At 40.2% G+C, this 22,840-nt stretch overlaps 1 protein-coding gene across 1 annotated transcript in view; it reads right to left on the bottom strand.

Moving 5' to 3' along the window:
- Nucleotides 1–22,840, bottom strand: part of LOC306768095 (paired box protein Pax-6-like) — a gene marked incomplete at both ends in the record, with an annotated part of 53,829 nt that overhangs the window by 24,695 nt on the left and 6,294 nt on the right. Inside the window, one exon of the mRNA XM_079256328.1 lies at nt 167–223. Within this exon, the coding sequence (XP_079112454.1) occupies nt 167–223 (57 nt within the window). The remainder of the gene's footprint in view (nt 1–166; nt 224–22,840) is intronic.

Raw genomic sequence — 22,840 nt, 5'->3', positions numbered from 1 at the left:
CAAAATGTTGAGTAAGTGAATGAAGATGGAAGCAGACGGGACCAGTTTTCCTGGATTCATGGTATTCATCCCGCTGCAGAAAAGCTTCAAAGCAGCTTTTTATCTGAAGCTGATGTCATTAACAAGTCTCATAATGAAACGCACGGAGCTCCACACAGGAACAAACCCCGCACACAGGCCGGCTCCGGCACCTTGTTCCCGCTGGAGCTCTGCACTTTTCTCCCTGTGAAAGAGGACAAAGAGGCGCAGAGCCGCAGATCAGCTCCGCAAATACCCGTCGGGCTTTGTGTGCAGTCGCCTCGTTAGCAGCGGCTCGTTAAAAAAGCCGCCACACAAAACCGCTGCGGGGAGTCCAATTTGACTAGAGCCAGAGACATAAAAGAACCGCTGATACGAGGAGAAAAGAGCCGACAGGAGAGCGCTGCTGCCGGCCACAGGCTGGAGAGGAGCGCCCCTGAAACCGCTTCTACACTCATCCTCAATAATAGTAATAATAATAATATTAATAATAATGATAATAATAATTTTTAAAAAAGGTGTCTGTAAGTTAAACATTAAATAAATATGACACCGTTGAAAGGAGGTTCTAATTAACAGTTTCTTCTGATAAAATATGTCAAGACAAAAAGATTATTTAATCTTCCAATAAAAACAGGAGCTTTGAACAGACTTCTGAAAAAAGTCAGCCTCTTATTTATTTACAGAGATATTTTACATTGAATAAGCCGTGTATTTACTATCAGCTTTAAATAAGTTATAAAGATTGTTGTGTTTAGTTTAGCCTTTTTTATATATATATTGTAGACAAATCAGCTTGAAAAGATGTTTCTCAGGTGGGGATAAACTGTCACAACAAACTATTTATGACAACAAGTTTTCATTTTTTTATTTATTTATTTTTTTTTACCGTTTCAGACAATCAGAATTCCCCTTGTTTCACAGATTTTATGGAAAACTGATACTGAACAGACTCGTCTCACACTTTCAGCTGTGGAAATGATGAAGTTTGAGAGCTTCAGCTTCTGGTCAGCCACGTTTTGACCAAAACTGGCTGTTAAAAGACTAAAACCACCCACCGTCCTCAAACGATAATAGAAAGGTGGATTTAATACCATGTCTGCATTGCAACATTTCTTTCTTTCTTTTTTTTTTTTTTTTTTTTTTTACAAAAATGAAAGTATATATTCTGACCTTCACCTAAAACTAAACTGAAATCAATTTATTTAAAAAGCAAATAAACAGAATTGCCGTCGTGTTTAACTTGCGGGAAGAAAAACAAAAGTTTCCCAAAAAATCTTGACAGATTTAGGTCAGATCCTCCGTATTTAATGATAAAACGAGGATTTTGTAATTTACTGAAGAGGACTGGGCCGCAGAAGTTTTGTCTGCAGCTGAACTCCGGTAAACGGCGCCACCGGCTGCAGGCGCAGCGCGAGCTCCTCAGGAATGAAGACTCGGCCTGATGAAGAAAGGCCTCCTGCTATTCATTATTCACAGACGTGAAGACTACCTATTAATAAACCGAACAGAGTCGGGTAAACACTTTCACACATTATTATTATGTTTTTATGATGAAAAACCTGCTTAGACTCTGGAAACGGATTAAATAAGCATAAAGCCTTAAAGGCTGATTGATTTTTTTTCCTTTGGCTGGTAAACACTTTAGCGGAATATACTAAACTCTTGTTTCTCTTTTATTGTGTTATAATTAATCCACGTTTATCCTGTGTGTGCGCGTGGGTTTATCTTTACTAAGTGTGAAGTTCAGGTTTAATGGTAAACTCGTTTGGTTTTATCCGCCATTTAAAAGATGTTTAACAAAAAAAGAAGATTTCCAGATGGAAATAAATCAGCAGCCCATCGTCTTGAATGAAAAAAAGCTGAAAAGATTCATAATTGATGTCTCCAAAATTCAAATTAATCAGCAGCTTTCTAGGAAAGTTGCGGTGTTTGAATCACGGCGAGGAAGAGGAAGTCTGTCAAGATTCATCTTCATCATCGTCTCCTCTGTCTCAGCTGTCGGACACCAACTCAATCCTTCCCTCTGAGAGCCAAGACAGCATGGATATTTTACTCTCTCTCTCTCTCTCTTTAATCGCTGACGTTATGATTGTTTGTGGCAGGTTACAAAAGGTAAACCCGAACCCAGTCCGGCGGTTCGGCCTGTGATGTCCGGACCGATGCTTCCAGCAGAACTCGGTTCAGTTCTTCAGCTAGTCCGGGTATAGACAGTGTTAAATTGATCAGATAATAAATGAAAAGTTCCACATTTGGAAAAAAAAAAACTGTTAAAAGTTATTTACAAAAAGGAACTAAATTGAATCCAATCATGTTTCACATCCTTTCTCTTCTTTTATGGAAACTTTTTTCTCCTTACCTTTTCCGATACAAGGTTTCCATGGTAATCAACTGCTGTTCATTTTATCCACATTTATCAAACTAATCGGAACTTTGCGGCCCGGTTCCGGGGATTGTGGAGCGACGGATGACAAAAGGCGGAGGAAAAGTGGCGGTAAAAAGCTCGCGCTTACCTTTCTGAGGCATTGTGGGAAAGTAAAGTTTTGGTTTACTCAGCTTTCCAACTGCTCCTTTCGTTTATTCTTTCCTCCAATTAGTTTCTCCTTGACTGAAGAGACAAGTGCAGAGAGACGGAGCTGGTCCTCTGAGGAGGAGGAGGAGGTGAGAGGAGGAGGAGGAGAGAGGGAAACGAGTGGGAGGGCTGAGAGCCTGCAGTGGGAGGGAGGGAGGGAGGCCGGGAGACGAGGGAAGGGAGAGGAGGGATGGTTTGAATGGTGAGAGCTGAGTTTTTCCTCAGAGGGGGGGGGGGGGGGGGGGGCAGCATCTTATTTTTCCTGTGTAAAGGGAGCAGAAATCTGGGTGCACACCAATGTCCTGTGAAACTTGGGACAATTAATGTACAAAAACTGATTTTTAGAGTTCAGACTTGTTTTTAGATTCAGGGTCAAACATTCACATGTGCAGGTTAAGGATATGTGTCAATAAAAAACCCCAGCAGTCAATACAAAGTGCATATGTACATGTATACACAAGGTGTTTGGTCAATGTTGCTTTAAAATAACAAACATTTTGGAGAAACAGACAATTTTAACCAAATTTTACTGCATCCACTGGTTGACTGGAGCTTACACACAACCACTGCTCACTTGACAAGTTGCCTCCACTGACATTTGACCTGCCAAGAGATGTAACAGCTTATCACTGCAGCTTACACTCCACCTGATGCTAATATTAGCACAGCTTTCTGCTATCTACATAACGCCACAGATGACACCGAATAATTACTGCTGACTTTAATCAAGCAAGTCTGAGAACCGCGTCTTCCCAAAATTCACACATGTGAAAAGTCCAACTGGGGAAGCAGTGCACATGCTTGTGTGTAGCCGTTTCTGGCTGAGTGGTTGCATATGTGGGTGTGGGACAGGTGGACTCAAGTTCAAGTCTGCCAGACTGGCAACAAATGTGAACCACTGTGGGCTTCTTAACCCTGCTCTTAGAGCAGCAAAACACCAATTTCCCAAATAGGGGACGGAAAGGATGAACATCCAGCCACATCTGAAGAGACTTAAGACTTAATTTATTTCTTATGTACTTGAAAACAAATGTATGATGTTTTTCTTTTGAATGTTTTTCTTTGAAGGGGTCGCCGCAGCAAATCATCGACTTCCAACTATCGAGCCCAGTACGGAAGCCCTTTACATGGTTGTATTACATCGTTTGATGCCCTTCTTTCCTATTCATTACGGACTGGTCTTCAGAAAACGCTTGTGTCCACTTCGGGGCTAGGGGAGCAGGACTCGAGTAGCTGACCTTCAGGTCGCAGGACAACAGGCTCTACCACCCAAACCACTGCCAACCCACTCAAATGAATATATGATATAAATATAAAATAACCTTAAAGGTCCATATCATGGGAAATCACTTGAAAAAAGTTTTCTAAACGGTCATGTGTGTCCTCATATCCTGACTGTAAATGTGTGCTCAAACAGGTGAGTCTGACATATTTCCCTTTGTGACCTCAAGAAGGGAAAAGCCACACCCCCCTCGGTAGGAGATACTATCATTAATAACCCCACCCTCCCCACACCCTGTCTGCCTCTTAAATCCCAGAACAAGCGCCAGGGAAAGCTGCATCCTCTCCCCACAAAGGGGTTGGGATTGGGGGGTTTGAGTAGGTGTTCAACCCATCACTCATGAACATCGAAAAGTAACTCCAACTATCATCACAAGTTGCCGTTAATATGCTGTTGTTCCGTTTCACTTAATGTATTGGTTTAGATGTGTGAAAACATCTAATTAGTTTAAAAATCGTATTTGTTTACCGACTGACGAGCTGAATTAGTAAGTGGGTTAGATTCATATTTGAATAGCCGCATAGCTGCGGAAAGCTCCAGCTGCAGTGTTGCATCTCTCCAGTCTTCCATTTGCTTTGACACTAAAGGAGCTCATGGGACCCGAATGAACCGGGTTCTTGTGCGGTCACAAACTTGTCACTTCTTTGACAGACCAAACACCAGCAGAATGTACCCACAGTCAGCGAACACACAGAAAAGCTCACAGCCACACCTGACGGATTTAGGTCAAAACTGTGGACAACTGTGGACGGAAACAACTACTTGTTAAAAGTAAATCTTAAAGCTTTAAAATACTTTTAAACTTCTGTTTCTAAAGCAGACACACATTACAGGATTCTTCAAACCTTCACACATTTAGAGACAACACACTCCATGACAACAAAAGCCAAATGAAGAGCTCTTTCTTCTGATCTTATAGTATGTTGTGTGCACTACAGAGGATTTCGCACATTGTTAAAGTTCTTGTATAAAATCTACCAAATTTCATTCTACATATATTTGTATAATTATTGTGGGTCGTGTGCTAATGTTTGGACTTGCCTGTCGGTGATTTGGTTCAAGATTGGCTGGCCAAGCTTTCCTAAAGCTTGCATGTTGGGTTAGGCAGCCTGCAAAACATCTGGATTGAGGCAAGCTTCCGAACCTTTCATGTGCCATTATGTAGGTTATATCTGTTGCCACAATTAATTGAATTAAACTTTGCTTAATGCATATTATGTTCTTCAACGCCATAATAAAAAGTTGGTCTCAATACTTAAATCTCCTTTTCTGAAAAGGCATTGACAAGCACCTGCTGATTCTGTCCTCTGGTCTGCTAGATGTCGCCAAGGCTGAAAAGTGTACAACATTACTGGTATACATGTCAAATGAATCATTTGAAATATCTAAAAACACTGACTGGTTCTTGTCTATAGAGAGCCGATCTGATGATGACATGACACAAGACTAAGATAATCTGAAACAAATGTGCTACTCATCCAGGAAGTTGGAAGTGAACATTTAGCTTTTCTACTCCTGAAGTCTGCAGCAAACTGTCAAAAGACCTGAAGTCTCATCCAAGCTGGAGTTTTGGGAATATAGTTTATTTGCAAGATCTTTTGATTAAGATATAGACCTTGATGCATTCCTTTGTCTATATAAACTGATGGTGATGACAGTATTAATGATGATGATGCTGTTGAGTCGCATGTAACTCACTCTTTGTATTCTTCTGTCTATATCTGGTTTATCCAATTCAAAGTTCATTTGCACACTGCCAATTCCCAAAAAAGTCAGCGCAGGGTGCCATACAGTCATAATTAAATCAATTTGATTAATCTTTATTTGTGTAACACCACTTTACAACAGTATAATCTCAGGGTGCTTTACAGACACATAAATTCAAGCCAATTCATAATAAATAGTCTAGTTAAGGAAATCCAACTGATTGCATCAAATCTTGACTTCGATCTAATCCCCCATCTTTAGCATGCACAAGCCAGCAGTACATAATTAAAGCCAATTCAGTGTGGTCCAATTAAAACAAATCCAAATAAGCCCAAATATCTATGTCCATAATATCTATGGCCAGTTCATAAAAGAGCATAGTGGAAAACCAAGAGATTGCATCAAATCTAGTCCTCCATTCAATCCTCTCTCCCAAGGTTAATTATTCTGGCCCTGCAAGAGCCATGAACTGAGGTTTTCCATGTATTCCTGCTTCAAGACATTTGAATCTAATTAAATGGATCAAACAGCATATGAAGTTCTGCACAATGACCCACAATTCGAGTCAGCTGGAGCAGGCGTCCATGGGCTCTCGTAGGACCGGAATGAGTAACTTTGATCTTTCCTGGGTTGCAGGGGATGGTGGGAAACAGTGGAAATAAAAAAAAAAAAGGCCATTTACCTAGACCAGTTGGAAGTAAGAAAGTACAGGAAAGAAGGCTCAACCAGCACCACAACTTCTAGGTAGTGCTACCTGCTGAGAGACAATAAGAGAAATAAAGTATTTACACATAAAAGATAAAGAACAGAATATAGAAGCAAAAGCTCAGTACATCACTGTACATCCCCCCAGCACCCAAAGCCTACGACTGCATCACTAAGGGATGGTTAAATGCTCTATTTTTGCTTGCCTTTTTTTCATGTTTTTTCATTCTTTATAGTTTGTTTTAATTCTTTTATTTCTAATTCACTTTTTTTAAATGTGCCTCTTTCACTTTGATTTTTATTTCACGTTTTTTTTTATTGCATCACATAAAGCATAAAACATTTTGAGTTGTTTTGTAGATATGTGCCACACAAATAAGCTTGCCTTGCGTTTTGTCCATCTTTAGGTAGAATGCCTTATCCAGTTAGTTTATACATCATCTGCATACGGCAGAAATCTACTCTGTGGTTAATTTAATTCAGAGCAACAATCTTAAAAGCATTCATTTAATTGGCAGTTATGAGCATGCTCATATTTCTGCCAGGTCATGTCAGCGCTTATTCAGATGTCTCCTTTCTCAGTCGTCTGTCTTTCCCCATGAATAAGAAAGGAGTGATGGAGGCTAATTTAATGCTATCAAGTGATCCTGACCCAAACATTAAACTCGTGTCCTGCGCTCTCTCAGGCTTATTAATGTCTTTAAATTCATGCCTGTATCAGGATGATACCTCTTCATCCCTCCCCCTACCCACCCCCTCCTTCTCTTCCCTTCCTTCCTCTATTATTCTCTGCATACGACTATTCGTCTCTGCTTTCAGCTATCCACTCATCAGGAGCTGTAATGCAGTGATATGCATGTATGCTTTCATACAACAGCTGTCACACTAAGCGGAGTCTGCCGTACTGAGGGCTGAGAGCAGAGTTCACAGGAAAACACCACAAACAGACAAAATAAATGACATAAAGTAAAAAAAACAAAAAAAAACAAAAAAAAAACTTTATACTGTTTACATCATCAACAAAAGGCTGGAAAAGTAATTGGTAAAAAATATTGAACAACTAATCCGGTTAACTGGCAACAGGTTAGAGGCATTATTCAAAGACACAGCAGACTGACTGAGAGAGCAGGACTCGCATAAAGCTTCTGAACGCTGCTGCTGAAACAGGACAGGCAGCAAAGTGGTGTAGCAGCAAGCTTTTCTGTGCTTTGTCACAGCATAGCTGCAGAAAGCTCCAGCTTCAATGTTGCATCTTTCTGTCCATTTGCTTTGACACTCAGAGACCTCATGAGACCAGAAGGAACCGGGTTCTTGTGCGTCCACAAACTAGTCATTTCTTTATAAGACCAAACAGTGACAGCAAGAATGTACGGTGCAGCAAGATTTGTATTTCAATCCACAGTCAGCGAACCCACAGAAAAATTCACTGCCATAAACTTCCTGAAGTCAGTTTAGAAAGCACATAAAGCAGCATATCACCATGATGGAAATTTATTTGGCTATACATGTGTAGCATCAGAATTAGCATCAGAGCTGATAGACCAGATTTGCTTGAGTAAAACTGAGTGTTTGTCCTTTGACACAGTCGACAATGAGTGGATATTATGACTTATTTTTGGCTGTTGCCAGACAGCCATGTAGCATTGCCTCGCCTGGTCTTTTGGGTTTCACTTGTCAATAAATTACTTGACCCTAATTAGTTCAGTCTTAATGTTACCCCTCCTTTTTACTAGCTTAGCTTGGGTCGTAACATTTCTCCGCCCAGAAACACACCTGCTGAAGAAAATGATAATCTTGTTAACTTCAGCTCCCCAGTTGTCCAGGGACCCGAGCAGCAACATAAACTCCTCTTTTACACTGCTGGCTGAGGATAAACAGTAGATGCAAAACTGTATGGCAGTTTTTAAGATGGGTTTGCAGACTCACTACTGACAAAGTTGACTTTTTCTGTTCTCCAGACTCTTTATGTTTGGATTCACACCATGCCATTCACACCATTGACTTGCCAATCAACCCAAGTCTAGCAGACTTGGGTTGATTGGGCGGAGAATTCCAAAAAATTTAGCCCAATTTGCCACAGGTTTGGTTTATTTTCACACTGCAAATTACTTAAGTCTGTGATGGTCTGGTGATGTGTCCTGCCTCTCACCCAGTGTTTGCTGGGATAGGCTCCAGCTTCCCAGAGAACCTATATTGGAACAAGCGGTTAAGAAAATGAATGGATGGACTTTACTTAAGTGCATCTGACTGAGCAAAGTTATGCAGTTACAACAACTGTTCACTAGGGGTGCACTGTTCTTCAAAATATGGTATTCAGGAGCAGTCTTTCTAACATTTATTCCTTGTTGCTTGTTATTATCATCTCAGAATTATTTGAATAATGGAGTTTGTTTAGGACTTTAACATATTAAGATGTAATTTAGACATCCAGACAACAACAAAATGATGTGTTCATGTAGAAACAAGAAAGAAGTAGAAGGCGACCTGACACAAGTCCATTTCTAAAAATTACCACCTGATTGTCACATGACTTGCAGAGAAAACAGCATCGCTGTCAGCAGAGAGCAGATCAGTGGCCCTGCAATTACTGTTGCTGTCAGGGGTCTGTTTCATCTCTGCAAATGAGGGGGAGATTAATTCACTGACGTTCTCTGATGTATAGCTCTTGAAAGCAGAAACAGCCACCGCTTGACCCCAGCTGACAGAAACACTTGTCAACACTCTGCTCCCTGTCCTCAGCTCCTCCTTCTCTACTTCTCTATATCCCTTTACTCCTCCCCCACATCCTCTCTTCTTTAATCACATGCTCTTTTGTCGTCCTCCTGTCACCTCTTGTCCTACCACCTTTTCCCCCCGTCCATCTATTTCTTCAGTTCCACCTTGCTCCATCTCCCTATTCCCCCATCCTCCTCTTCATGCCTCAGAAGCAGTTTTTGTCAAATCCTGACAGCTTACAAATAATTATAGGTAATCATCTAAATGGACAGTAATTACTTGAAGAAGGAAGGGGGGGCTGTATTTCTGTGCAATATTGTGAGTTAGTGTGAAGCCCTTGACTTGTACTGGTAAATCCTTAACCCAATAGTAGTGTACATAAACACCCTCTTCACACACAGATTCAGTAAAGTGAATGTTGAGAGTGCTGATTGTAAACTATGAAATTTAACATCATGTCCTCTCAGTACTTCCTGTTTCAGAGCACTAACCTCTGGTTGATGATTTCTGGCCAGCTGCAGGTCTGTGGAGTCTGAATTAGATGCTGATAGATTTCTGCAGATGCAGTTTCTGGTATTAAGAGTTCCGTCTTGTGTCACTGATAAAGTTGTCTTCACAGCTGTTCTACATGTTGTGTTTACACGTAACATATCTAGGTTCTACAAAATGCTTCCCAATGAGTTCTTCATTAATCTTTTCACACAAATATTTGTTCATCACATCTTAGAAAATGCTTGCTTTTTAACTTACATTTTATGGCTGTAAGTAAGGATTAAACAACGAGGAGGTACTCTTTATGCTAAAAAAATGGTTGTAAAGCTATAGAGCATTTCTCTCATTCACCTTTCAAAAGCCAGCTGATCTGAACCAGTTGATTACTACGTTGCTATGGCGACGCCGTAACAAAGTGATATTACAGTGATTTAACTCGTCAAACTACGTGTGCGTACATACAAAAATAATGCACACCAGTTGTCATTAGAAATATCACTTTTCCATGGTATCATTGATCATATACTGTATTGTCCCAAATATTATTATTATTATTATTATTATTATTATTATTATTATTATTATTATTATTATTATTATTATTATCATCAATAAATAATAATAATAATAATAACAATAATGTAAAAAAGGATTTTTTTAAACTGGGTTGGAACCATTGACACATAGTTGTCTAAAGTTGCTACATGACTGCAACAGTAGAGGGCACAATTTTTATTTATTTATTTATTTATTTTTTTTTTTTTAAAGACAGGATGGTGGCTGAGGTAATCTGTCAATCACAGCAGAAAAGCAGTGATGCGAGATGAACTATGGAGAGGCGTTGTGATTTTCCAGAGTAAAGTGGATCAAAAGTGGGACAACTGAGGCAGAGTTAAGATAAAACGCACTGCTTCAATTTTAAGATAATGGTCAATGTAGCAGAGGTGTCAAACAACTGTCAGGCAGCCAAGACCTACAGAGTGGAGCATCCGCAGATGGCTCATCCAAACAAACATCTGAAAAATGTAAGTGAAAAGCTTATCATGGTCCTGAAAGTTGCGGCTTTCAAAAGATTGGCAGTAGGATATTTGACTTTGTCATTGAGAAAAGTAACAAAGATAACATTATCAGCGCTATCTTCCAACTGAATCCCTTGGGTATTGCCAAGGAGTTAAATGTTCCCACCATGAGTTTAAAGCCAGCATTGGTTGGTGCATAAGGATGGCGCACTGTAGCGGCCCTGCCATTTCAGCCTTGCCCAACATCGGCGCTCAGACTTTGGAGAGAACCTGTAGTCTTTTCAGAGGTATATTAGCTTGATCAGACTGACATCACCAAACAACCTCTGTATTTTTTTTTTTGTACCATGCCTACCCCTGTTACTGTTATACACAAAAAATGTGAGAAGTTAGTCATTGTGAAGTCAACTGGAAATGAAGCAAGTTGGTTCACCATCATGTTGCCGTTCCTGTCAGACAACACAATGTTGCCCCCATATGTAATTTTAAAATGTAAAACAGTGCAAAAAGACAGAATTCCAGCTGGCATTGCTGTATGTGCCCAGGAAAAGGGCTGGATGGAGAGTGAACTTGTGTTAGACTGGGTGAAAGTAGTGTGTGAGAAAAGGCAAGAGCTTTTAGAAAAAAGACAAACATGCTCCTTAAGAATGACTTCCGTAAAAATCTGACTCTTGTTAAATCGATGAATGCAACAAAAGGAGATAAAAAGCCAGCGACAGGTGTTGGATGTGGTGGTTAACAAGTATTTCGAGGACAATCTGCACAAGAGGCACACTGAGTGGCTCCTGTCTTGTGACCATCCACTCAGACCCTATGGAAAAATTCAAAAGTCAGCTATACATCAGGTTTGTGAATGGATCCTCCAGGTATGGGATGAAGTAGGGTAACACCAGAGAGCATTATCAGTGGATTTAAAAGGTTTGCATATCAAATGTATTGAATGGTAGCGAGGATGACATGCTGTGGGAGTGATGGTCTGATCAATGTGCATTAAATATCGCTGCTGCGGTTACCACAGTATCTCATCATTATGACCACATACAGTCAAATAAGGTGGAATTTTTCTTTTAAACCAATGAAACTAGATATGTATGTAGATTAAATAGACAAAATTTTTTCCTTTGAAATACGTTATGTGTAACAAAAATTAGATGAAAGAGGAATGAATTGATGAACAATGAACAGGGGATGGAGGAGGGATGAAAAGTTGAAGGGGGGAAGGAGAACAAATAAAAAATGGAAAGATGAATGGAAGAGGGAGCAACTGAGTGATGAACAGAAGAGCAATAGGAGGGAACGAAAAAGTAACAAGAAGATGAGGAGGAAGAACAAACAGAAGAGGGTGAGAAAGTGGAACGAATAGAAGAAGGAGAGAAGAGGAAAGGATGGAAAGGAAAATAAAATAGAACAGACAGAAGGTAAATAACCAAGAAGAGTGTGGGAGGGAGAAATTAATAGAGATTGGAAAGAGGGACGAACAGAAGATGGCAGGAAGGGGACAACAAGAGGGGGCAAACAGAAGAGGTGGGAAGATGAATGAATGGAAGAGAGCATGGTTGGGGAGGTTAGAATTGGTGTTTGAGAGAAGGAAGGACGGTAGAAAAGGAGCAAATACTGTTCCACAAAGGCATGAAATGCTGCCAAAGATGCAAGTCCAGTTTGCATGAACAACTAAGTCATGGAGGGATTAAATGGTGGTTGCTTTGCCTAAATAGTTCAAAATCAATTGATTTGGGACTGGGACTGGTTTGGAACTGATAGGGGGAGATGTGGAAAGTGACAGTTGGTTGTCCCAATAGACACTGCAGGAGGAGCAAGAAAGTAAAGCAGAAAAAACATCAGCAGGGAGGCTGGCAAAGAGAAATCCCTACAGAGAAGAGGAAAGGGATATACAGGCTGCAAAAACACAGCCATAAAGTTCATAATAGAGTGGTAAACATCAAGTTCAGATGTGTGGTCCAGAAGAACTGAGCAGATTGTGTCCCTGAACAGAAGAATGCAAAGCTAAATCAAACAGCGCAAGTTGAGGAGTGCATGGTGGCTGAGCTGTGGATGTTGTCAGTCTGCAATTCTCCTGGCTGAGGGAAAGATATGAGGGAAGACTACAACAACTGAGTGCAGTCGACTTAGTAATCCAATAAAATTCAGTGGCGTAAAGCAGGTGAAGCAGAGAAAGAGTGCGGGACAAACAAATTTGGAAATAGCACAAGGTAGAGAAGAGGGACGGATTAGGGGACAAAACAATTATGTATGTAATGGGATTATATGCAGCCTGGGAAGATGAGGATAGGAAGGAGTTGATGAGCTGTGAAAGCTCAGACACACAGGGAGCAATCACAAGGGGAAATCCTTCCCCCAGGAGGAACTGGTGGGAGTGGATCCAGAGGAAGCAGTGTTGTGATGTCATTTAATACAATTATGGAAGAAGAGGATGACCAGTAAGGTCATTGATACCTGTCGTGGCGATAATCCCAGAACTCGTTGGTGGACACCTACAGTGAGGGATGCCATCAAGCTGAAGAAGTTGTATCAGGTCTTTTTGGCAGCTGAAAGGGATTGAGAAGCTAAGCAGGATGCTTCGCTTGTTGCCAGGGCAAAAACTCGGGCAGGGAGGAGTTTGATGAGGCTATGGAAAATGACTTCTGGACAGCTTAGAGGCAAATCTAGTTTATCAGAAGCAGTGTTCCATCAACACTGTGAACAGTGGAGATGGGGAGCCGCTGACCTCAACTCAGGACTTTGTGAGTCGGTGGAAGAAATACTTTGAAAAGCTGCTCACTTCTACTAACTTGTCTTTTGATGAAGAAGTAGAGCTGGGGGACTCGGGGGTGGACTCTTCTATCTCAGGGGCTTAAGTCGTTGAGGTTGTTAAAAAGTTCCTTGGTGCAAGGCCCCAGAAGTGGATGAGATCCACCCGGAGTTTCTTAAAACATTAGATTCTGTGGGGCTGTCCTGGCTGACACGCCTCTGCAGCATTGCATGCATATCGGGGACAGTGCCTCTGGACTGGCAGATAGGGGTGGTTGTCCCCCTTTTCAAGAAGGGGGACCAGAGGGTGTCCTCCAACTACAGGGGGATCACACTCCTCAGCCTCCCCGGAAAAGTCTATTCAGCGGTCATGGAGAGGAAGATTCGTCATGTAGTTGAATCTTGGGTTGAGGAGGAGCAGCGTGGTTTTCGTTCTGGTCGTGGAACAGTGGATCAGCTCTATACCCTCTTTGATGTCCTGGAAAGGGCATGGGAATTTGCTACTACTACTAATTTCCTACTAGTCTACATGTGTTTTGTGGACTCAGAGAACGTATTTGACCATGTTCCCAGGGGACTCCTGTGGGGGATACTCCTGGAGTATGGGGTACTGGACCCCCTTGTTACGAGCTGTCTGGTCCCTGTACGACAGGTGTCAGAGCTTGGTCGGCATTGGCGGCAGTAAGTCAGATTTGTTTCCAGAGAGGGTTGGACTCTACCAAGGCTGCCCTTTATCACAGATTTTGCTCATAACATTTATGGACAGAATTTTTAGGCACAGCTGAGGTGTTGAGGGAATCCAGTTTGGTAAGATCAGGATTGGGTCTCTACTTTTTGATGTGGTCCAGTTGGATTCATCTGGCCATGATCTCAGCTCTCGCTTGAGCAATTTGCAGCCGAGTGTGAAGTGGCTGGGATGAGAATCAACGCGTCCAAATCTGAGATGTCTGACGTCTGATGGTCTGATGGTTCTCTGCTGGAATAGGGTAAATTGTCTTCTCCGAGTCGGGAGTCAGGTCCTGCCCCAAGTGGAGAAGTTTAAATATCTCAGGGTCTTGTTCATGAGTGAGGGAAGGTTGAAGCGTGACATCAACAGGCGGATCGGTGGGGCGTCTGCAGTAATGCAGACACTGCACCGGTCTGTTGTAGTAAAGAAGGAGCTGAGCCAGACGGCAAGGCTTTCGCTTTACCAGTCGGTCTATACTCCTACCCTCACCTATGATCATGAGCTGTGGGTCGTGACTGAAAGAATGAGATCGCATATACAGGTGGCTAAAATGAGTTTCATATATATATATATATATATATATATATATATATATATATATATATATATGTGTGTGTGTGTGTGTGTGTGTGTGTGTGTGTGTGAGTGCAAGTAGACTGCCTGAATCACTGCAATCACACCTAACAATTTAGGATATGAGGAGAACTTATATAAAATTTGTGTCTTTTAGATGTTGCATGATTTATTTCTATTTATTGTACATAAATGTTTGAGTCATTTCATAAGATCTGGCCTTAATCAAGGTAAACTGACTTCAACTGTAAAGCTTACTGGTGTCATATATTTATTGTCACCCATTTTATTGAAAAGCTTTTATGCAATATCAATGTTGCTCACAGGTCCTGAGAGTAAACAGGATGAAATAGTCATGTTCAACTATGAGAAGCCACCTGAGGTCAACCTGGACCATTAATGTAAATTAGCTGCCAACAGTGCAGCTTTGGATTTATATACCATCATTTAGAAAATTAATATTATTCATGAAACTAACTCAAACCCCTTTGACAAGGACAGTTTTAATAATTGAATCACATTTTGATTTTAATGTCCTGTTTTGTTCAGTTTCTGTAACTCACAGCCCTCAGTTAGCATGCTAAACATTAAATGTTTATGAGAGTCCGTTTAGGAAAAGACTGAACTGTTTGGCTCGCAGGACTGGCAGAGGCTCCTTTCTAAAATAAAAACATGGCAATATGGCTAAAGTTAACAAATCTAGGTCTGAAAACCCCAAGGCTCTTACTTACAAATGTGCTCCTAAGTCCTTCTTACTAACTTTTAATGAAAGTTGTGGCATTCACGTTTTTTTTTTTTTTTTAAATCTGGGATTTGGTAATTGGTGTGAAAAAAAAACCATGCAGCAGTTCAGCAATGCAAGCACAACATATTCATCACATTCCCAAAATACATTCAGACTTTTGTTATTGATGCATTACTGCTTAAATAATTTACATTGCTGAATGAAAAATGAAGTGAATGAATGAAAAATAAAATGAGATATACTCCATATATAAACAAAACATTACTAAAATGCATGCAAACGTGAATGTAGTTTGTACAACAGTTTTAATAGTTAACACAACAAGGAAAGTCTTGCAGTAAATGCAGATCATTTAATATATTTCCGATTTACTAATGTGGCTTTTATTTATCTTATTCTGTTGCTTTCTGTCACAGAACAATAATTTACTCTCAGAAAAATGTCCTGCCACCTTCATCCGTTTCCTTTTAAATGCTTTGTGGTGTCATGATCTTGACACTGAGAGCCATCATTCATCAGGGGAACTGTGACGTCTCCTGTCTCAGTGTGATGGGTGAGCTCTCTTCTCATTCTAATGACTATTATCTTTAATTCACAGAGTCTCAATTAACGGCTTATTGCAGGTCAGTGATTAACAATTAGTTGATAAAGACCCTGACAAACCAACAGCAGAGGAGAAGTAGGCTGAGGGAACACAGCACAAAAAATGTGATCTTTTTTTCTTAATGTAAGATTTACACAGCAGGAACGATTGGGATCAGTTTGTGAAAAGGAAATTTAAATAAAGAATTCATTTTTTTTTCACAGATCATTGCTTTACCATAAGATAGATATTGAAATACATTAGAAAATAATACTTTCTTTTTGTAACTTTTCATCAACCTCTAAGTGACATTCAGAAAGACTTACGGGACTTTGTTGGTAAGACAATCTCACAGGACAATCCTTTACTGTACGTTCCTTAAACTAAACTCACATTAATTCTGTATCTATAGGTAGTTTTTACTAAATATAATGCACCTTTACGTCCTTTTAAAAAAATTTCCATGCACCCTTTTCAATCCTCTTACAGTAACAAAAATATCCAACCAACCCCTGATGATATTTGGATTTTTGGCACATCCTTAAAGTGGAACTATTATGTGCATTTCAGGCTAATTTATTTTTATTTCTGAGCCCAGAAGGGCTGGGATTGATCGAGTTATTGTCACAAATTGCTTTATTTACTTCAGACCAACCCTCTCCATAGGCTGTCAGATCAGCCTGTGGGCAAAACAAGTGGATTGAGACTCTTCAGCATTAAGCCCCCGCCACTGCACTACATCGGGAGCGCGCACCGCACCTGCTTTCACCGTCATTGTAACATCTCATAAACAGAAGGATTAGGCTCATATGAACTCAATAAAAAAAAAAAAATAAAATACAATGTCAACACATAGCATACAGCCCTACATGTTGGAACCTGAATCAGACCCTGAAAACGAAGTGGAAAACAGCAACCCACAGCAACGAATGCAGCAGGATGTCTCTCTTTGGTAAACTCATCAGCCATCGTTCGAAATAACTTTATCCAACGTTTTCCACCTGCCTGATGTATTTGTACATGCCCTTGTTAACCAGTAGAAGGTAACCAATCACCGAACTTTATCCCCGGGACGTCACAGGGATTTCCAAGTAGAAAAAAAACTCTCTAAAACGCCCTGTTTTTTGTCGCCATGGAAACCGAACGGTGAGCGTGATGGAACTCAAACTCAAACTCAAACATGCGTTTAGGTGATAAAAAAAACAGCGCCGTTCACATGTCTGATGAGGATTCAACACTGTAACACTGTAGAAAGCTCAGAAAATTCGAAATTCCATAATAGCACCCCTTTAATCATATATTTAGCATTTAGCTTCTTCTCAAATAACTGCAAGTAGTTTTGGATATATTTTTAAATATATTCTTTGTTCTTTCTAGAAAGGTGTAGATATGAGGTGTGATATGATATGATGTAACGGTATGTGAGCTTGGTAATAAAAGTAGCAGAACATGCATCCGACCATTTTGTTTCCCATACATTGTCCATACTCACTTAAACCTGTTACATAATCTGAGAAGCAACAACTTTTAATGTGTCCCACAGGCCATGAGAACAAAATTATATTTTAATTCACAGACATCTTGTGGCTTGTTCTCAACACATCAGCCATGCTGAAGTTTCTTCCCATGGGACTCCAGGAAGTATTGTGTGATTGCTCAGACATTTGAGGTGGGCATGGTTTATGTGGAAAAATATGAAGTGGGAAGTTATCGTTTCTGCATTCTTGGTGATGTAAGGCTGATAGCTTTAATCAACAGCCAATTGAAGAGGTGAGAAAGTATTAAAATGTATACAATATGTGGCATTTAGATATATGGACCCTGCTGCATGCAAAACTCTGCACTCTAATTTATCTTTAAATATGAAATAACCAGGTTGCTACTGGGTTCTTGGGGCCGTGGGGCCCGCGCTCTGTCTGCCCTGGGTGGCCGGTGCCCGGCGGGGCCGGTCCTCGCTGGTCCGGGCCTGCTGGGGCCTCTTCCCCCTGACTGCGAGGGGACTCTGACCGGGACCCCCCCTCTGCCGCCTCCTGGGTCGGTGCATGGCTGACTCCGGGGTGGGGCGGTTGGGGTCTGCGCCTGGGGGTGGCTGCCGATGGCCCGGGTCTCGGGGGTATTTCTGGCGTGCCTCTTGCCTTTGTGTGGGAGGGGTCACACTGGCATGATCACCTTTTCCGGAACACGTTCCACTCTGCATGTTCTGCATGTGACACAGTCACTGAGTCGTCACACAGTTTTATTCCCTAACAGCAGCTAGTTTTCTCATTTCTGTTTGTTTCTCATTTATATTTAACTTTTTAGATTCATAGTTTAGTTACTATGATCTAAAGTTGGCTTGTATGTGTATGTATATGTGTTAATACTGGCGAGTGCATATATATGTTTGTACGTATGTATGTGTGTGTGTGTGCATAGAGGTGTGTGTGTATATATATATATATATGTATATATATATATATATATATATATATATATATATATATATATATATATATATATGTATACATATGTGTGTATATGTATGTGTATATATATGTGTGTGTATGTGTGTGTATATATATGTGTGTGTATGTATGTGTGTATATGTATACATCTGTAGGTTGTTTTTTCTTTTTGTTTGTGGGGTTTTTTTTCTCTCCCTTTCTCTCTTTCACTTTTCTTATGAGGTGCTTTTTCTTCTTTCACTTTCTTTCTTTCGTCTGTCCTCTCCGGTCCAGCAGTACAAACTCTACAATTCTAACAATAATACAAAATAAATAGAGAAATAAAATAAAAATTCAGAAAGTCAAGGGGATCATTATATCTATAAAGCTTCCCTTGGCAAAGAAAATTTGCTCAGCAGAACACAGCATCCAGACCATCATTCTACTTGCCTAAATGCTGGACAAGACAAAAAAAAAAGAAAACAGCTGAGATTAACACCAGCAACGTTCCTGTGTGAGGACGCCTAGCCGACTGGTTAAAATGGACTCAGATGCAAATAATTTAGCTAACTCGAGGACAAAATAGTCTTAGATACAAGATGATGAGCCATGTGTTCAAATACCCCCATGAAGAGAGGGAGAGTTGCAGCTGGTCACTTCAATGAAATACAAGCAAGTTGAGATCAAGGTTACATTCACATCAGCCTTTTTAATTTGAATCTTAGTCTGTTTGCTCTGAAAGTCCACTTTGTTTGGAGAACTGTGAATGCGCCAAATTAATTCTGATTTGGACCAAAGAAGCGGACTCGGTTCACTCGTGTTAAGAGTCCTCTGCCTCAGTTGTCCACACTGCAGCCATTGTTGCAGTGTATTTCTGCAGTATACTAACATAGATAAAAAACCAAAACAGCAATAGTCTTGTGCTCAATGTTAACTTGCAATCTTGTTCACGCAAGTCTTGTCCTCTCTTTTGCTATAGAGACCAGTGCAGTGCCACCTTTGGTGGGAATGGGGATATATTATTGTAATGGTTTGGCGCGTTTGACCCAAGTGCAGCGTGAATGCAATCTTAGTCTGAATAGACACACCCCCTACAACTGAGCTGAGTCCCCAATCGGAGCGAGTCAAGCAGACCTAAGGGTGCTTTCACATCAGTGAAGTAGCTGCGATGCAGCCTGATCTTTGATAAATGGTGTGGCAAACTCAACTCAATGTGACTTTATTAACTGGCAAGCAGAGGCATTTTGTACATGCAATGATTATTTGCCCAAAACAGGGTTAAATTAGATTTAGATTGATAGACATCAAAATCTCTCTTCTTCTAATAAACATTCTTCCTCACCTGTAGAAACTATCAGAATGACCCTAATCTCATTTCTGAAGATTGATTAGGAAAGATGACTAATTTTCTCTGGAATAAATATTGACTTTTCACAGAGATGTCAACCTTTAATCTTCTGAGTGATACAAGGGTTTTCTAAGGTGGCTGACAGGTGCAAACTCACTTCGTACATGAAAATACACTGCATATATCAACAGATATACTAGCAGGTAAAGCTACAAGTTCAGAGGAGTGCTACAAATACAGAAACGTAATGCAACAAAAGAAAAGTTGTAAGAACAGAAATGCGATGCAATCAGAAAAGTGCTGCAAAAACAGAGGAATGCTTCAAAAACCAAAACAACTGCAAGGAGAAAACTGTGAATATTGGTCCAGGCCTCTAGAGCAGTGGTTGCCAAACCTTTTGTGCTCAAGGCACACCAGGTGGCAAGTAAAAATCTCAAGGCACACCTTCTGTGCCTATAAGCCCCTTAAGAACACGTGTAATCACTTGTATCATGTAAAATATCTGTAATCATTATTTACTAATGCCAAATAAAATGTTGGCACCCGTCTCTGATTCGGCACAGATGGTTGATGGTTTGCTCCGTACAAGAACGCGCTCTTTTTTTCTCTCTCGTTTTGCTTTCAGGATGAATGTGTCACATTCATTAAATTCCCACCAGCGCATATACCTGATCAGCCAAATAAGTAGTTCTCTTTAAGATTTATTTTTCTTTTGCAATTTTATTTGTAGTTTGCCCCTGTATTATTAATTAAATGCTAGCTAGGCAGTGATATGGTAGATTAAAAAACATTATTTTTCTATTATTATAAAAATAATTGCAATGAATTGTTGTTACAGTATCACAGGGCACACCTGCACTTGACTCACCGTTAGGGAACCACTGCTCTAGAGGCAGCAGTGAGTTTTCACCTGAGAAACAGGGAATGGTGAGAATAGCCGAAGAGCTGATGGGAAGTCTGACTACAACAAGGTACTTTTACTTTGTTGTTTTTTTTTTTTGTTTTTTTTTTTGTTTTTAGATTTTGCCTTAATCTTGTACAATATTAGTACAACATCAAAGCTCTTCCATTGTGAATATGCAGTATTTTCTTCTTGAAGTTGCTTTTATTTTGCAGCATTCCTCTGTATTTGCAGTGCATTTGCACTTGTGGGCCACTGTAGTTTTCTCCCTAACCACAAAAATATAGTCATGATTTGTTTTAAGGAAACTAAAGACTGAACAAGGTTAATTCAAGGTCAGATGCCACAAGCTGAATGTGCTGCCATAAAGAGTTAAAAAAAAAGGTAATGCCAAAGTCGCTGTTAAGTCTATTCTCAAGGGAAAGCACAAGAGATGGACAGAGGAGCACAAGGAAGACCATGATAATGATTGTGACAACCAGGATCTAACAATGAGCAATGAAAACCATGTAACATAGTGAAATAGAAATTAGATGAAAAAAGCATTATTAATCCCCAGATGGGAATTATAATGATTATAATGAAAAATGTGATGGGTGATAAGGTGAATGGATTCAGGTGGGTGATGAGCAACAACAAACAGGTGGTGAGCAGATAAAGGTAACTGAGGACATCTAGGGGCAACGGCAGGTACAATGGGAAAAATAGATGAACAAGGGAAGCAAAACAACCATCATTTCACAGGAGTTGCAGATAACAGGAACAAACCATGACAAAAATCCAACAGACCATGGCAGAAAATATAGACACTGTCTTTTTACATTTTCTAATGAAGCAGAAACAATTAATCTTCCATCTGGTTTATACTTAACGTAGAAACTTCTCTTCATTCAACCTTCCATCCTGAGCTGCATGAGGAGACCATGTAGACGAAAAACTCCCTTTTATCAGGAAGGAAACTCTCCATCAGGACCAGAATTAGGTTCATCAATGGACGGGGTGATGTGGAGAGGAGAGGAAAGAAAGACGGGGTAGCACAGCAGCATAACTTAAAGCCAGGGAGTTCTTCTTCCTGAAAGAGAGTAGCGAGGAACCCAGTGCGTCATGGGACATCCCACAGCAGTCATAACTAGAAGCTGACTTTTGTTATGACCCCTGGAAGTTCCCAATTTATGGGCTCCTTGGTTTTCCCTGTTCAGTGCCCGATACTTGTCATAGTCCACTATGACTACTTGTTTTGTAATTTTTGTTCCTGACTTGATTTATGTTTGCTTTATCAATAATCTCCTTAGTTTTCCAACCAATGTAGACATTTGTGTTGAAAATAAATAAAGACTTCGGTTCAAACTTCTGCCTGTTCGCCTGCCTTGAAGTCCCCCATCAGTCTACAAAATGTGATATGTATTGGATTATTGGCAGTATATTATCATAAATCACCATTCTGTATCTGTAGATGCTATATTAATAAAATATGCCTTTATATTTAAAAAAAAAATCAATCTAGTCACAGTTTAATCACAGCTTACTTTGTAAACGTTTGTCACTGCACAATTTCCTGGATCAGTGATTACACTGGTGCACACGGCAAAGTTTGAGTGATAACCATAGTTTGCTTGTAAAAAGATGGACAGAGACCATAGAGATGTAGACGTAGATGCTATTGTCCAATGGACTGGTGCGTCAACAAGGCTGGCATCTTGGGCTGGGTGATGCCCCCTTACTGTATTTGTCAACAGAGGCAAAAGCTTACCAATGATTAATATCACAATAACTCAGTGACTTTTTAACAGATTTTAAACACTACTTCTGCCACTAACTTAGCCCAATATGTGCGATATGTTTCAGACCTTAAAGTGAATTTATTTAAAGACAAAACAAGCATCAACAAGTCTAGCGTCTTTTTCTGGTCTTATCATGGACTCTTGGTGAGTAACAATAAAAGAATGTGTAGTTGTCTCTTTCTTCTCAGTTAGCAGCAGCTGTGAAGCCCCCTCTCTGTTTACCCCCCTCCTCCTCCCCTGTCCCGTCTCATCCTGGTTTACTGTCAGATATTAATGTCTGTTAATGAAGAATATGGATATGGACTCTTGATTACAGAGCAACTGGCGCTGCAGCTGTTCCTTAAAGTATTTGAAAATGAGACTTTAACTTTTGGTCTGTTTAGGCCAGGGATATTTTTTTTTACTGTTTCAAAGTTAAATGTGTTTATCCAGACATTAATGGAGTTTGGGTTTATTAAATTAATATATTTTATTACTATTTGTTTTAGTAATTGCTTAAAA

Source organism: Telmatherina bonti (genome assembly GCF_933228915.1).
Source record: "Telmatherina bonti genome assembly, chromosome: 2".
In the NCBI taxonomy this organism is placed as follows: Eukaryota; Metazoa; Chordata; class Actinopteri; order Atheriniformes; family Telmatherinidae; genus Telmatherina; species Telmatherina bonti.
This window is presented reverse-complemented; position numbering and strand designations above follow the sequence as displayed.